The sequence below is a fragment of the Oncorhynchus kisutch genome, linkage group LG30, assembly GCF_002021735.2.
Source record: "Oncorhynchus kisutch isolate 150728-3 linkage group LG30, Okis_V2, whole genome shotgun sequence".
NCBI lineage: Eukaryota > Metazoa > Chordata > Actinopteri > Salmoniformes > Salmonidae > Oncorhynchus > Oncorhynchus kisutch.
This window is the reverse complement of record NC_034203.2, coordinates 9,669,599-9,684,401: the sequence shown is the minus strand read 5'-3', so window position 1 is coordinate 9,684,401 and position 14,803 is coordinate 9,669,599. Positions and strand designations below refer to the sequence as shown.

The 14,803-nt window shown below is 42.8% G+C and overlaps 1 protein-coding gene across 1 annotated transcript; it reads left to right on the top strand.

Annotated features, from left to right (window-relative positions):
- Positions 1 to 5,709: 5,709 nt before the first annotated feature.
- On the top strand, positions 5,710 to 14,690 carry espnlb (espin like b). Its single transcript, XM_031809674.1, has 4 exons — positions 5,710 to 5,860; positions 10,170 to 10,288; positions 12,341 to 12,523; positions 12,851 to 14,690. Exons 1-4 carry the CDS (start codon positions 5,710 to 5,712, stop codon positions 14,483 to 14,485), a joined length of 2,088 nt encoding a protein of 695 aa, XP_031665534.1. The 3' UTR covers positions 14,486 to 14,690.
- Positions 14,691 to 14,803: the final 113 nt, after the last annotated feature.

The window sequence follows — 14,803 nt, the reverse complement described above, 5'->3', positions numbered from 1 at the left end:
TGTGAGCGCGAGCATGTGTTTGGGGGGAGGAGGGGGGGGGGGGGGGGGGGGGGGGGGCGCGCCAGTGAGTGTGTGTGCGTTTCTGGCTTTGGTGCTTTTCCTTTTCTTACACGAAAAGTTCTCCCATACAGCCTCAATAATTTTGTTCTGGCCCCATCGCTGCAAAGCCAGATCTCTTTATCAATCAATAGCCAGATGCCAATGAATGTCTCCGGCGCCACAACATAATGGCGAGCCAATCAGCCAAGCGCTATTCAATGCCTCGCTGCCTTCAATTTGACTGACAGGCATTGCTTGCCTTCCTTTGTCACATATCATTTCTTTCACCTGCCCCCAGCCTTTGGTTCCCTCGCATACATACATCCACATGACATTGGGTCTACTTGTACTTCCATATCCCTGGACATCCAATCCCACCCTTGAATAATTAACATTAAGAAGGCCCCTATCTGAGGGTTTGGAACATGGGCCACTCTTCCTTGTTCATTGGCTGGCCCGGCTAAAGAGGGCGTCAAAGAAGTTGAAGACCGTTTCTCAAACATACCAGCACTTAATCTATGCCGGGAATCCAGCAGTTATTGTAAGTATACATCTTTGCTTAGAGGAATCTCTAGTATAAAAATTAAAAATGATGTGGGAACCATAGTTGGGTGTTTTGAGAGGGCAAAACATGTGATAATTGGAGTACTGCAGGGTAGAATTTCACCAGCAGAGACAGATCTGTGTCTAGACATATTGTCAGTAGTTTTAGTATTAACACAAATGACTTTCTGAAATAATGAATGCCAAGCCATGTTGTCTGATTCCTTGAACCAAAGGATGGTTTTCTTTTATAAAACGGGGAAATAACCATAGTAGGGACACTTACACCATTACATTTGTGTCACATTGTTGTTCAGTGTGTCAGTCTCCAGGTGAGGTGACTGATAAACTCCTGCTACTGTGAACAGATAGTGATTTATTTCGTTTCATATTGACCCTATCTTTCAGTAATAGGAATCATTGCTGTGATTGTGTGGGGGGGCTTACGGATGCTTATAAAACAAGCTTTCTTCAAATTAGATATGGAAAGCATACTTTTGCTTATGTCTTCATGCATTCAATGAATCCGTCTTTCAATTGGGCTCTTGATATCTTAATATTGACTAATTAGAGTGTGTATCACTGTAGCTAAGGAACCACAGCACTTGAATTAAGTACCAGTGTAGCGTTATTGGGTGGCACAGCCTACCATAAGTGCACCCTGTAGCATTTAGGCTAATGAATAGCATTAAGTCCTTAAACATCCTGTGAATCACTAAGGTTACCTGAACCGTACTATCAGGTGTCTGACCTCTTACACACTCACTGTCTGTCTCTCCTACATCCCATGGGGGGGGGGTATGCTACATTCAACAGTCTGGGCTCACGTTTCACCTCTAGCTTTTACCTCTGGACTTTGTGTACAGTAGTGTGTGTGTGTGTGCTTGTGTGGGTGTTTGCATACTGTATGTATCCTCCTTCCTGGGGGTCTTGGTCTCTTAGAAGATTGGTTTGGGGCCTCTTATCGACTCGTGGGTCATGTTCTGAGGTCACGTTTCTCTCTAGGTGGGGTACTCTTGGCCAGCTCGGGTCTGTGAGTTGCTGATGTCGTCGTCGTTGTTGTTGTTGTTAAAATGCTTAATGTAGGTGAAATGTCATGTGAACAGTATGGCTAACCCAATTCACTACTGATTATCATCCGACAGTAACGGCAACTGCTATGTTATGTGGTTTTCTTCCTCTCTGACACTGTCTTTCAGAGAGTGTTCCCATCCAGAGAGAAAGAGAGGAGTGGGAGACCAACAGTGTATTAGAGGCTCTGGGTCTGAAGATACTCCTTGGACTTGACCTTGAACTATCCTGCCTCTACCTGGACAAAAGGAGGAACCTATTCACGGGCTGAAATGGAGAGCAGCAAGGTGACCGACCCTGAAGTCTGGGAAACCAGTCACCGTTGAATAAATCAAATCAAAGTTTATTTGTCACGTGCGCCGAATACAACAGGTGTAGACCTTACAGTTAAATGCTTACTCACAGGCTCTAACCAACAGTTCAACAAGGTATTAGGTGAACAATAGGTAAGTAAAGGAATAAAAACAACAGTAAAAAGACAGTGAAAAATAACAGCAGCGAGGCTACATGTACAGTGCCTTGCGAAAGTATTCGGCCCCCTTGAACTTTGCAACCTTTTGCCACATTTCAGGCTTCAAACATAAAGATATAAAACTGTATTTTTTTGTGAAGAATCAACGACAAGTGGGACACAATCATGAAGTGGAACGACATTTATTGGATATTTCAAACTTTTTTAACAAATCAAAAACTGAAAAATTGGGCGTGCAAAATTATTCAGCCCCTTTACTTTCAGTGCAGCAAACTCTCTCCAGAAGTTCAGTGAGGATCTCTGAATGATCCAATGTTGACCTAAATGACTAATGATGATAAATACAATCCACCTGTGTGTAATCAAGTCTCCGTATAAATGCACCTGCACTGTGATAGTCTCAGAGGTCCGTTAAAAGCGCAGAGAGCATCATGAAGAACAAGGAACACACCAGGCAGGTCCGAGATACTGTTGTGAAGAAGTTTAAAGCCGGATTTGGATACAAAAAGATTTCCCAAGCATTAAACATCCCAAGGAGCACTGTGCAAGCGATAATATTGAAATGGAAGGAGTATCAGACCACTGCAAATCTACCAAGACCTGGCCGTCCCTCTAAACTTTCAGCTCATACAAGGAGAAGACTGATCAGAGATGCAGCCAAGAGGCCCATGATCACTCTGGATGAACTGCAGAGATCTACAGCTGAGGTGGGAGACTCTGTCCATAGGACAACAATCAGTCGTATATTGCACAAATCTGGCCTTTATGGAAGAGTGGCAAGAATAAAGCCATTTCTTAAAGATATCCATAAAAAGTGTTGTTTAAAGTTTGCCACAAGCCACCTGGGAGACACACCAAACATGTGGAAGAAGGTGCTCTGGTCAGATGAAACCAAAATTGAACTTTTTGGCAACAATGCAAAACGTTATGTTTGGCGTAAAAGCAACACAGCTCATCACCCTGAACACACCATCCCCACTGTCAAACATGGTGGTGGTAGCATCATGGTTTGGGCCTGCTTTTCTTCAGCAGGGACAGGGAAGATGGTTAAAATTGATGGGAAGATGGATGGAGCCAAATACAGGACCATTCTGGAAGAAAACCTGATGGAGTCTGCAAAAGACCTGAGACTGGGACGGAGATTTGTCTTCCAACAAGACAATGATCCAAAACATAAAGCAAAATCTACAATGGAATGGTTCAAAAATAAACATATCCAGGTGTTAGAATGGCCAAGTCAAAGTCCAGACCTGAATCCAATCGAGAATCTGTGGAAAGAACTGAAAACTGCTGTTCACAAATGCTCTCCATCCAACCTCACTGAGCTCGAGCTGTTTTGCAAGGAGGAATGGGAAAAAAATTCAGTCTCTCGATGTGCAAAACTGATAAAGACATACCCCAAGCAACTTACAGCTGTAATCGCAGCAAAAGGTGGCGCTACAAAGTATTAAATTAAGGGGGCTGAATAATTTTGCACGCCCAATTTTTCAGTTTTTGAGATGTTAAAAAAGTTTGAAATATCCAATAAATGTCATTCCACTTCATGATTGTGTCCCACTTGTTGTTGATTCTTCACCAAAAAATACAGTTTTATATATTTATGTTTGAAGCCTGAAATGTGGCAAAAGGTCGCAAAGTTCAAGGGGGCCGAATACTTTCGCAAGGCACTGTATATAGACACCGGTTAGTCAGGCTGATTGAAGTAATATGTGCATGTAGATATGGTTAAAGTGACTATGCACATATGATTAACAGAGAGTAGCAGTAGTGTAAAAGAGGGGTTGGCGGGTGATGGGTGGTGGGTGGCGGGACACAATGCAGATAGCCCGGGATAGCCAATTTGCGGGGGCACTGGTTGGTCGGGCCAATTGAGGTAGTATCTACATGAATGTATAGTTAACGGGACTATGCATATATGATAAACAGAGAGTAGCAGCAGCGTAAAAGGGGGTTTGTGGGGGGGGGGGGGGGGGGGACACAATGCAAATAGTCCGGGTAGCCATTTGATTACCTGTGCCGGAGTCTTATGGCTTGGGGGTAAAAACTGTTGAGAAGCTTTTTTGTCCTAGACTTGGCACTCTGGTACCGCTTGCCATGCGGTAGTAGAATAACAGTCTATGACGGGTGGCTGGGGTCTTTCACAATTTTTAGGGCCTTCCTCTGACACCGCCTGGTATAGAGGTCCTGGATGGCAGGCAGCTTATCCCCAGTGATGTACTGGGTTGAACGCACTACCCTCTGTAGTGCCTTGCTTTTGGAGGACCGAGCAATTGCCGTACCAGGCAGTGATGCAACCATGCTCTCGATGTTGCAGCTGTAAAACCCATGCCAAATCTTTTTAGTTTCCTGAGGGGGAATAGGATTTGTCGTGCCATCTTCACGACTGTCTTGATGTGTTTGGACCATTCTAGTTTGTTGGTGATGTGGACACCAAAAAAATTGAAGCTCTCAACCTGCTCCACAACAGCCCCGTCGATGAGAATGGGGGCGTGCTTGGTCCTCCTTTTCCTGTAGTCCACAATCATCTCCTTAGTCTTGGTTACGTTCAAGGATAGGTTGTTATTCTGGCACCACCCGGCCAGGTCTCTGACCTCCTCCCTATAGGCTGTCTCATCGTTGTCGGTGATCAGGTCTACCACTGTTGTGTCATCTGCAAACTTAATGATGGTGTTGGAGTCGTGCCTGGCCAAGCCGTCATGGGTGAACAGGGAGTACAGGAGGGGACGGAGCACGCACCCCTGAGGGGCTCCAGTGTTGAGGATCAGCGTGGCAGATGTGTTGCTACCTACCCTCACCACCTGGGGGGCGGTCCGTCAAATGACCTAGTGGCCTCATGGGTGGAATGTTGTTCATATTTTTCATAATTTAGTCATTAATAAACCTTTTTTTCTTCTGTGATGTATATAAAGTGTAATATTGTGATGAAAACTCTAAATTTAATACATTTCAACTCTTATATCTGACCTGGTATTTCTTGTAAGCCCATAACCATGCGTGTGAGGTGTATACTTTTGTTTCAAATTAGATTTGGTTAAGACTACCAAGAAACACTCTGTGTGACCCTGATTTAGCCCACTGCAGGAAAGAAGGATTTTTAAGCCTTGAGACAATTGAGACATGGATTGTGTATTTGTGCCATTCAGACGGTGTAGGGCAAGACAAAAGATTGAAGTGCCTTTGAATGGGGTATGGTAGTAGGTGCCAGGAGCACCGGTTTGTGTCAAGAACTGCAAAGTTGCTGGGGATTTCACGCTCAACAGTTTCCCATGTGTATCAAGAATGGTCCACCACCCAAAGGACATCCAGCCAAATTTGTAGAGTCCATGCCCCAACGATTTGAGGCTGTTCTGAGGGCAAAAGGGGGGGTGCAACTCAATATTAGGAAGGTGTTCTTTATGTTTTGTACACTCAGTGCACATATACATACAGTGTATATAATATCAGAAATATATTGTAAATATATATATTTCTCTATATACATTACAATGCTAAATATATGTGTAATATATTTGTAATATATCTTTGTTCCAATATATTTATCTATTACTGTTTATTCATTGACATACTCCTCATCCCTGTCCCGTATGTGTCCCCAGCAGCCGGTGAAGGAGGTGCCTCCCCAGCCTCGCTACCCCACCCCGCCCCTGGCGTCATCCTCATCTTTGACCCCGATATACTCCCCCCTAATGAGAAATGCCACGGGCTCCATGCAACATGTACAGGTGGCCTCTTCTGGTAAGGAGCATTGAGAACTTTGCAAGACACCTCCAGATAATTGTTCGAACTGGATGGAATATGGGGGAAAATGCACCAAATAATTTTTTTACCTTCAACATGGAAATGATACCAAAAAATAATTTACTGAAACTTTTTACAAATGATGGAGTCACCCATGATTCACCAAACTATAATTGACAGCTGTGCCATATAGATTGCAAAATAGTTGGAAAGAGATTTTCGATGTACCGATTCCATGGCACATGGTTTAGGAACTGATACGGAAAATGACACCGGATTCAAAACTTAGAATTTTTCTATTTAAATTATTATACAAAATTCTTGGAACCAATAGAATGTTATATATTTATATGGGAGACACAACCTTCCCAGCTCTGTAGATTTTGCGGCGAAGAGACAGTCATTAGATCATTTATTTGGGTAATGTCCATATGTAGCTCTCCCACTTTAGCACCACCAAAGCACCCCCAGACCATCACATTGCCTCCACCATGCTTGATAGATGGCGTCAATCACTCCTCCAGCATCTTTTCATTTTTTTTCTGCGTCTCGCAAATGTTCTTCTTTGTGATCCAAACACCTCACACTTAGATCCGTCTGTCCATAACACTTTTTTCCAATCTTCCTCTGTCCATTGTCTGTGTTCTTTTGCCCGTCTTAATCTTTTCTTTTTATTGGCCAGTCTGAGATTTTTCTTTGCAACTCTGCCTACAAGGCCAGCATCCCGGAGTTGCCTCTTCACTGTTGACATTGAGACTGGTGTTTTGTGGGTAAGTCCTCAACTGGCAGCTTAATTTAATAGTACCCGCAAAACACCAGTCTCAACGTCAACAGTGAAGAGGCGACTCCGGGATAGACACTCTAATGTACTTGTCCTCTTGCTCAATTGTGCACTGGGGCCTCCCACTCCTCTTTCTATTCTGGTTAGAGCCAGTTTGTTCTGTGAATGGAGTAGTACACAGCATGTAATTTTGTATCATAGGTACATTTCAACTGTGAGAGACGGAATCTAAAACAAAAATCCAGAAAATCACATTGTATGATTTTTAAGTAATTGATTTGCATTTTATTGCATGACATAAGTAATTGATACATCAGAAAAGCAGAACTTAAAATTTGGTACAGAAACCTTTGCTTGCAATTACAGAGATCATATGTTTCCTGTAGTTCTTGACCAGGTCTGCACACACTGCAGCAGGGATTTTGGCCCACTCTTCCATACAGACCTTCTCCAGATCCTTCAGGTTTCGGGGCTGTCACTGGGCAATTGGGCAATTTTCAGCTCCCTCCAAAGATTTTCTATTGGGTTCAGGTCTGGAGACTGGCTAGGCCATTCCAGGACCTTGAGATGTTTCTTACGGAGCCACTCCTTAGTTGCCCTGGCTGTGTGTTTCGGGTCGTTGTCATGCTGGAAGACCCAGCCACGACCCATCTTCAATGCTCTTACGGAGGGAAGGAGGTTGTTGGCCAAGATCTCGCGATACATGGCCCCATCCATCCTCCCCTCAATACGGTGCAGTTGTCCTGTCCCCTTTGCAGAAAAGCATCCCCAAAGAATGATGTTTCCACCTCCATGCTTCACGGTTGGGATGGTGTTCTTGGGGTTGTACTCATCCTTCTTCTTCCTCCAAACACTGCGAGTGAAGTTTAGACCAAAAAGCTCTATTTTTGTCTCATCAGACCACATGACCTTCTCCCATTTTTTTATTTTTTTATTTTACCTTTATTTAACTAGGCAAGTCAGTTAAGAACAAAATCTTATTTTCAATGACGGCCTAGGAACAGTGGGTTAACTGCCTGTTAACTGCCTGTCATTCGGCAGAATGACAGATTTGTACCTTGTCAGCTTGGGGGTTTGAACTTGCAACCTTCCGGTTACTAGTCCAACGCTCTACCCACTAGGCTATTCCTCCTCTGGATCAGATGGGCCTTGACATGCGCTGGCTTGAGCAGGGGGACCTTGCGTGCGCTGCAGGATTTTAATCCATGATGGCGTAGTGTGTTACTAATGGTTTTCTTTGAGACTGTGGTCCCAGCTCTCTTCAGGTCATTGACCAGGTCCTGCCGTGTAGTTCTGGGCTGATCCCTCACCTTCCTCATGATCATTGATGCCCCACGAGGTGAGATCTTGCATGGAGCCCCAGACCGAGGGTGATTGACCGTCATCTTGAACTTCTTCCATTTTCTAATAACTGCGCCAACAGTTGTTGCCTTCTCACCAAGCTGCTTGCCTATTGTCCTGTAGCCCATCCCAGCCTTGTGCAGGTCTACAGTTTTATCCCTGATGTCCTTACAACCTCTCTGGTCTTGGCCATTGTGGAGAGGTTGGAGTCTGTTTGATTGATACAGGTAACGAGTTCAAACAGGTGCAGCTAATACAGGTAATGAGTGGAGAACAGGAGGGCATCTTAAAGAAAAACTAACAGGTCTGTGAGAGCCAGAATTCTTACTGGTTGGTAGGTGATCAAATAGTTATGTCATGCAATAAAATGCAAATGAATTACTGAAAAATCATACAATGTGATTTTCTGGATTTTCGTTTTAGATTCCGTCTCTCACAGTACCTATGATAAAAAATTACAGACCTCTACATGCTTTGTAAGGAGGAAAACCTGCAAAATCAGCAGTGTATCAAATACTTGGTCTCCCCACTGTATGTATGTGTGTATATACTGTATATATATATATATATATATATATATATATATATATATATATATATATATATATATATATACTGTATATATATTTACAAAAAATATATAGGGGATTGGAAAGGATGCAGACAATAACATTGATGGAAGCTACAATCTATCTGCAATATTAAAGCTGATCTACCCCCTAAAAAAACACACTGGAGTGGTGAAGGTAAGTCTATACATATACAGGGACTGGTAGTAGAAATATAAAATATTAAAGCTGATCGACCCCCTCAAAAAAAAGGTAAATACATTTTAAAAAGATGCCTCTCGCTTCCAAAAAGTTTAGGATAGGATATCGATTGCTTTGCTGTCTAAAATCAAAATAATTCCGAATTGCTGAAATTACTGCAATACTGTTAAAGAGCGACTGAGCTGAACAATCACCTTCTCTGGTATGAGTCAGAAACATTCATTCTAGTCAGAATTGGCTACAAAGTGTAAATAGGACAATTTTTGTCATAAAGTCAGTATTGTCCAAAACTGATCATCAATTCAGAGCGAAGCTGCACGCAACCCAATAGTTATGCCCACGCCGACCATGGTGAATTTGGTTTGATTTGAATATCCCATGGGGCTAGTTAGGGACCATCAGTAAATTACACAATGTACATGGTGCAATATCAAAACATTTCAATTTAAATACTTAAAAAACCTAAAACAACTTATAAATGGTAGAAACTCATATATAAATATTGAAAGCATTTAACAAGAAAACTAAAAGGTGTACAAGATGAAAATATTGTTCCATTTACTTTGTGTAATTTATTGACGGTCCCTAACTAGCCCCACAGATGGGCTACCCAAAATCAAACCAACTTTGCCATGGTCGCACACCGGCTGAAAGAAATTGGCTAGTTTGCTTAGGTTACTTCCAGAAACAAGAACTGGTTAAACTGTTTCAAGTTATTTAGAAGGGTGAGTGACTGCAACTGTGTACTGTTTTGGCAGAGTGAATGTGCAAATACTTCCCGCGTGCAAACACACACACAAGAGACACCCACATCAAAGCAAGTCTCCAAGCCCCCAAATCTCATTATCAGTCACATTTCCTAATGAGTAGGATTGAAACAGTGTAAATCAGTCAGCTCAGCTGCTCTTTAATACATTTTGATCACATTTTGGCCAGCTAATGCAAGTGTGAACCTCTTTTATTAATGGATTACCGTTAGCTCCAGCAAACGGCAGGCTACATGTTGGCAAAATGAAAATCCGACCTTGTATTCTTTTATATTCTTTCACTTGTATTCTTTTATATCCGACCCACTTGTATAAATTACAACTTTATAGTACTATATTACTAACTAGCTAGCTAATTATTTTGTGTCTAAACCAACCAGATTTTATTGATCTGCAACATGTTATCTTGAATGGGCCAAGTCAGCTGCGACACTCTCACCAGGGGAAGTTTGAGCTAGCCTTTTCACTTTGGGTATGCTAGCTAACATGTCAAAAAACCTATTAACCCCAAGTAATCATACACCATTCGTACATTACAATAAACCACAAGGTTTAAAGTATCCAAAACAACTCAAATAAAAATGTCCACAAAGATACATTTTTGTTGAAGCGTGATATAACAGACTGTGTTGTGTTTGCCTTTGTAGTTGTTGGCTCCTTTAATTTGCTGAAGCCTCCAGAGAGGGACCAAACCCTGTTCTCCCAGATGAAGCCTATCAAATCTCTGAGACAGGCTGGGATCACTGCTGTCTTCACTGGACAAAACGTCAGTCATTTCATGGAGCTTGTTCTGATAGATAGATAGATAGATAGATAGATAGATAGATAGATAGATAGATAGATAGATAGATAGATAGATAGATAGATAGATAGATAGATAGATAGATAGATAGATAGATAGATAGATAGATAGATAGATAGATAGATAGATAGATGTTATCTGTGCACTATTGTTTCATTGCCTTTTCACCCACCGAGTGTTGAGCAACACAAGTCAATGTAGGCCTATATAAATAAAGTAGAATATCATTTGTATGCTCCGTGTAATATAATGCTCTATTATGATTCCAAAACGCTATATACATTTTCAGAAATGTTGGTAATTCTGTATTTTTTTTATACTTATGAAAGAGATTGGTGTGTATTTTTCATATCTAATCATGGCATGGAGTTGTTAAATGACAGACATGTGTTTGTTTCACTAGACACTTTTTTTTTTGCTAGACACTTTTTTTTCAGAGAGACTATGACATTTATTGCCAAACAAGATATACAGTGCATTCGGAATGTATTCAGACCCCTTTACTTTTGTCCACATTTTGTTACGTTACAGCCTCATTCTAAAATGGATCTACACCCAATACCCCATAATGACAATGAAAAAAATAGTTTACATTTTTTTTTTATAAACAGAAATATGACATTTACATAAGTATTCAGACCCTTTACTCAGTACTTTGGTGAAGCACCTTGGCAGCGATTACAGACTTGTTTGTGGAGTGCTGCAGAGATGGTTGTCCTTCTTCTCCCATCTCCACAGAGGAACTCTGGAGCTCTGTCAGAGTGACCATCGGGTGTTTGGTCACCTCCCTGACTAAGGCCTTTCTCCCCCGATTACAAGGTTTGGCTGGGGAGGCCAGCTCCAATCATGTCTAATCAATTGAATTTACCAGAGGTGGACCCCAATCAAGTTGTAGAAACATATCAAGGATGATCAATGGAAACAGGATGCACCTGAGCTCAATTTTGAGTATCATAGCAAAGGGTCTGAATACTTAAATATCGTAAATAAGGTATTTCTGTTTTTATATTTAATACATTTGCAAAAAAAAATCTAAAAATCTGTTTACGCTTTCTCATTATTGTCACGCCCTGCCCTTAGAGAGCCTTTTTTATTCTCTATTTGGTTAGGTCAGGGTGTGACTTGGGTGGGCAAATCTATGTTTCTATTTCTTTGTTGGCCTAGTATGGTTCCCAATCAGAGGCAGCTGTTTATCATTGTCTCTGATTGGGGATCATACTTAGGCAGCCCTTTTTCCCACCTTAGATTGTGGGATCTTGTTTGTGTGTAGTTGCTTTCTGCATTGCATGTAGCTTCGTTTTTGTATTTTGGTGTTTTTTTGGTGTCATTTAATAAAAGTAAAATGTACACGCTGCACCTTGGTCCAATCCATCTCTAAACGATCGTGACAATTATGGGGTATTGTGTGTAGATTGATGAGGATTTGTATTTATTTAATCCAATTTTAGAATAAGGCTCTAACATGACAAAATGTATTAAAAGTCAAGGGGTCTGAATACTTTCCGAATGCACTGTTATCCGACTCACACTCAGAGAAAAGTAGCACTGCAAGGCTTTACACAGTCAAAGGTGACAAATAATTACATTTTTAATAAAGAACTGTACAAATTATACATTTGTGACATCAATATTTAAAAAAACAACAACATTTAAAAAATCTTTGCAGTAGTATGAGATCTGGACTCTGGTCAAATGCACGTCTTGGTATTACGCCACAAGGGAATGCCATTTGGGACACGTCCTAACTCTAACCGAACACTATAGAATGAGGCTCGATTCATGATGGGTTGAATTTATATTTTAAATATACCGATATGAATATCCATTCCAGCTAAACAATGGATATACAGCATATTGCAACAAAGCCCATTTTAATACAAAAAATCTATTAAATCTGAGAACAATAATATTTTACATACACATAAAGGTACCCATAAGCATTTAATTCTGTTGAAAAATTGGTGGAGAAAGCTTTTTGGAAATAAACTATGTGTTGATGGTATATTATCTCCTCAGAGGGCTGACAGTGAGGGGGAGCTACTGGAGCTCATTCCCATAGAGGAGGTGATCCTGGCTGACATAGACTCTCTGGTGCCCACCCACGATGAGAGTGGCCGGCCCATTGCAGAGTGGAAGAGGCAGGTTATGGTGCGCCAACTCAAGGCCAGGTTACAGGACGAGGAGGAGCAAAGGATGAAGGTATGTTTTCAACACATGCATGTAGCATTCTGTACAGTCGTTAACTGCGATGGAAGCAGATTAATGCCCAAAAAATACAAATTTGCTTCCATAGATTTCCGGATATGGACTGGAGTAAATTACCATTGGGTGTCTGAGGATTGTGCCATTTATAGTGTGGAAGAATCTCTAACATCGTCACAAACAAGTATTTTTCATGTGTAACACTAGTTTTGTTTAGCATGTAGATAGCTAAAAGTAGCATGTAGCTGATGATGCTAACCATTTTAGCTTCAACCTTTCCATTGTTTTTAAGTTGAGACCTTTCCTTCCTTTGCTCACCACCAGGACATGGCTAATAGCTACACCGAAGCAGACGGTTGGAAGTACTCACAGGCCCACAATGCCATCCTGGGCCCGTTCGGCGAGCTGCTGACTGAGGACGACCTGCTCTACCTTGAGAGGCAGATTGAGAACGTGTCCATGCAGAAGCGCTGCCAGGCCTACGAGCTGGAGCTTGCACGTCTCACCGAGGAGCTCCGCGCCATCCTACCCGACCCCATCGCCAACATCGCTGTCAACAATGAGTTCCTCCAGCAGATGGACGCAGACGGACATCTACCTCTTCCTGTGTGGTGTAGTCGTGTCTCTGGCATTGTCAAAAGCATGTACCAACTCCTGGCCAGTCTGACGAGCCGAGATGAGGAAGTGGTTATGGAGGTGGTGGGGGAAGGGGAGGGGGGAACGGTGGGGGCGGGGATTGAGAGGGGCATGTGTAGGCTTCAGCGTGTTGAGATGGTGTCATCCTTCAGCCACCGCTTGGAGAGCCAGAGCTACAGCAAAGGGAGGAGGGAGAGGGTGGAGAGGGAGATCCAGCAGTCCGGGGTGTCGGTGAGGAGTTTGAGGTCCAACTTTGAAGGTCAAATTGGGGGGATTTACCCGTTTGGGGGGTTTGTGAATGACTCGCATCGACCGGTCACAAGGAGCCAGACTCCGAGAGGGAGGGTGGAAGCTTCTGAGATAGCTGTTCAAACCCCTAACACCGCTCTAGGCTGTGAACTTGAACTAGCCCGCCATGACATCCCTACCCCAATCCGGGTCATGGAGACGACCAGCCTGAGAAAAGAACGCATTGTTGTCCTGTTCTTGAGCCACTGGAAGAAGTCAGCATACGCCATCTCTGTGAGAGCCAGGGTGAGAAAGGAGGCAGTCGAAAGAGCAGAGGCCGTGGTCGACACAATAAGGAACTCGACACAGTCAGGGACACCACATCAGACAACAACAATACAATCAGGGATACAAAATTGGACGACACAAATGGGGACGCCACACCGGACCAGCTCTCTCTTTCTCTTCTACCGCCAAAAAACTGCTGTAGACAAGATGCTCAACACCTGGCGGAGCGCCAAAATACAGTCCTCGCCGGTATCCCTAAGCCAGTGGTGCCCCACCACCTATTCCCCCGAGCACTTCCTGCCTATCCAGGTGGACGGGGCGCCGGTTGCCTACGACAGCCTGACCCTTGACCTTTTCATGCTGGGCTACTTCCACATCCTGGAGCAGGATTTGCTGGCTGAGGAGCGGAAAATGAGGCACCTGCTGTGCTTCGAGGTCTTCGATCATGTAGGTTGTTTCCCATGGGAGACCGTCAGGGACTTCCACAAGGCCATCCTCCAGGAGATCCAAGAAGGGAAGCGGCAGTGGAGTGACGGATTTGAGGACATCAAAGCCAGGTTCTTTGGGAATGCTGTAGTACCTGGAAGGTCCCATCCTGGGGTTACCAGAGAGTGCCAGTATCCAGACACAAGGCTAGTGCCCAAGGTCCTAGTGCAGACTGCCACTCCGGAAGAAGAAGAGCTTCTCAAGTGTAGCAGCGGCACGGACTTCTCCTGTTTCAGCAATGACGAGATCTGTAAATACATCAACCGTAGCTTTGCTTTCTGGAAGGAGAAAGAAGCTGAGCTGTTTGATTTCAAACACTAGTCCTTGTTTTCACTTTGCCTTTTGATATTTTTGTATAACGTTGTTGCATTTCTAGATTTTTCTTTGCTAATCTGGTGCTTTCAGAGGGTAAATTGGAAGATTGAATGCTCTGAATTGAGGTTATGAGTGTGCATACATGTTATGCAATTGTGAATCAATTGAAAGAAGCCGAGTCTACTGTAATTAAATCCAAATCCAAATCGTTTTTGGCATGACTCTGCTTCCATAATGAGTATATTATGATATCGATACTGCAAATATTAAGACCAAGAGCATACGTCCCTACAACATAACCTAAGGTCTTCCCACGCCCAAGGT

Excerpts from the sequence above, each read along its gene's own strand:
- espnlb (XM_031809674.1), top strand. The coding sequence starts at position 5,710 with ATGTGTCCCCAGCAGCCGGTGAAGGAGGTGCCTCCCCAGCCTCGCTAC. Across the intron at positions 5,861-10,169 it reads TGTACAGGTGGCCTCTTCTG|TTGTTGGCTCCTTTAATTTG; the intron begins GTAAGGAGCATT and ends TTGCCTTTGTAG. Across the intron at positions 12,524-12,850 it reads AGGAGGAGCAAAGGATGAAG|GACATGGCTAATAGCTACAC; the intron begins GTATGTTTTCAA and ends GCTCACCACCAG.